Here is a 2,344-nt window from a genome sequence, read left to right as displayed (position 1 = left end):
CCTCGCAACCATCACCCAAACGTGCTTTTTGTTGGGCTCACACACACATGATGAACAAAACACTCTACTGACTGACTGAAGCTCGGGACTAAAACATATTGAACAAAGACACACCAGGGCCGCACGGCGCGAGCGAGGGACTAAGGCGCACTGACACTAATGAACAAAGAAAAGGCACAAAGGGTGAGTGTGTGTGTGACAGAGCGAGCGGAGGGCGTTGCAGGGGAAGGCGTCTAAAGGAGCGGTGCGTTGCGCAACCCCTCGCGGAGAACGTTGCGGGCGCCGGTGATGGCCTGCTTGCGGCGCTCCGCCTCCTCTCGAACCGCCGGGCTCGCGGTCTCAGAACAGGGCTCGTGAATTCACCAACGACCTGCATTTCGACGACCGCACGCAGTGCCATTTGGGGCGGGCGCTCCGGCGCTACGAAGCACAATCCGCTCGCGCTCCTGCCTTAGTGCGGCCTGTCTTTGTTCGATATGTTTAGTGCCGAGATTCAGTCAGTCATGTTTTGTTCATTATGTGTGTGAGCCAGCAAAGTTTAGTCGTACAATTCTACTGTCCCTCACGGGCGACGTCCCTCAAGGGCGACGTCCCTACCCCTAATGGGCGACATCCCTCACGGGCGAGATCCCTCACGGGCAAGATCCCTCACGGGCGACGTCCCTCACGGGCGACGTCCCTCAAGGGCGACGTCCCTATCCCTAATGGGCGACATCCCTCACGGGCGACGTCCCTTGGACGCTGCCAGAGCAGTGTCGTCCCCCCTCTCCCCGACGGCGATGGCGGTGTGACCGATCGAGCTACAAGAGGAGCTTGTTCAGCAGGATGACGAGGTTTGCCACGAAAAAACCCCTGACTGGAAAAGGGGGCTAACTGGGCGGCCAAATTCACACCTCGCGGGACTACTTATGTTTTCGTAAACGTAGTCGTGGGTAACCCCCGCTACGTCGCACGAGTGCAACCGGGTAGGGGGGAGCTAAAATCTCTCTCTCTCCGCGTTGGTGTCCAGTCCGAGCCTGGCTGTTCTTCACCTTTCTACCTACCTACCTACCTCTCTCTCTAAGATCTCCCCTCGATCGTGCTACGGAATACTTTTGTTGGATAGGGGTGGGATTCTCCTTCGCCCTTCGGGCTCGGGCTGTGGCGTTACGCGCCATTCACCGCACAACTGTGAACGGTGACTCGAAGATCTTTCCGGTAAAATTCTTCCGCTCTCTCTGCGTGAACGCTCTACGCGGAGAGAGCGAGTCGTCAGGCAAAGCCAGCACTTTCCTCGTCCGCTCGCGCTTGCCGCGCCGCATTGCGCCCGACTATGCAGCCGCGAGCTTCACACCTAGACCCCCGCGACGCCTATTGCTCACGGAACCCGCCGCCCCCTCACCACCCCTACCATGCGATGCGCCCTCGCTCGCGGCGCGAGCGGCTGCACCCCCCTCGGCCTCGCACCGCCTGCCTACTCCCGCTCGCAGGTACAGCCGCTGCCATCGAGGAGGCCGCGAGACGCGTCCGCTGCTGCCCATTCCACACCCTTGTCCCGCGCGAACCCGTCCGACCGCCCTCCCTCTCTTACGCGGGTACTCGCACCGCCTCGCATCTCTGCTACATCTAGAGAGTGCCAAGACTCTGTGTCCGCAGCCGCGAGGGCCACTCGAGCGCTGGCCTGCACCTCCCATCGGGGACACCACCCTCAACCGCTTCTTGACTCTCTGCAGGAATTCATTCGATCAACATGCTCAAACTCGAGCTCGTGCCGGCCGCCGGTGACAAGCTCGTGCTCAAGCTCTCTCCTCCGCCGCCGCTTGCTGACAAGCAGGTGTGCGTTAATTTGCAGTGGCTGAGGGAGGGGGTATGCACACGCGCACCGCTGCAACGCACGCAACGCTGCGCCTTCCCTGCAAGACGACCCTCTCGCGTTCTGTGGCTGACAGGCGTCTCTGGCGGACAACACGGCCGTCGTCGACTCTGACGGAGGTAACGCCGTCGGCATCCCCTCCGAGCCCGTCTCGCTCAAGGATGGCATCGACACCGGCACCGGCGGCACCTGCACCGCCAACACCGGCACTGGCAACGTCCCGTCCGAGGGCGAGCCCGCCGGCTCGCTCGCCGGCGTCCACTTTGCGGGCGTTTCGCTCGACGCCGTGCCCGAGGCGTTCACCGTCGACGATCCGGCCGGCGCCAAGGCCGTCGGCATCCCGCCCGAGAGCGAGCCCAGCCCGCTCAAGGACGGCATTGACGCGAGCGGCGGCAACGTCGCGGGCGAGTCTTCGCCGATGAAGTCCTTCGCGAAGGTCGGAGTCATCTCCGAGTCGGTGTCGCCTTCGCTCCTCGGAGCGAAGGTGCGCTG

The 2,344-nt window shown here is 62.6% G+C and overlaps 1 protein-coding gene across 1 annotated transcript in view; it reads left to right on the top strand.

Moving 5' to 3' along the window:
• Positions 1–1,729: 1,729 nt before the first annotated feature.
• The window catches only part of EMIHUDRAFT_239291 (hypothetical protein), a gene marked incomplete at both ends in the record, with an annotated part of 3,278 nt that continues 2,663 nt past the window's right edge, over positions 1,730–2,344 (top strand). The window contains 2 exons of the mRNA XM_005776034.1: positions 1,730–1,813; positions 1,929–2,336. Coding sequence (XP_005776091.1) covers positions 1,730–1,813; positions 1,929–2,336 — 492 coding nt within the window. The remainder of the gene's footprint in view (positions 1,814–1,928; positions 2,337–2,344) is intronic.

This window comes from Emiliania huxleyi, assembly GCF_000372725.1.
Source record: "Emiliania huxleyi CCMP1516 unplaced genomic scaffold EMIHUscaffold_286, whole genome shotgun sequence".
NCBI classification, from domain to species: domain Eukaryota; phylum Haptophyta; order Isochrysidales; family Noelaerhabdaceae; genus Emiliania; species Emiliania huxleyi.
The sequence above is the reverse complement of the archived record's forward strand: the minus strand, read 5'-3'. Positions and strand labels throughout refer to the sequence as shown.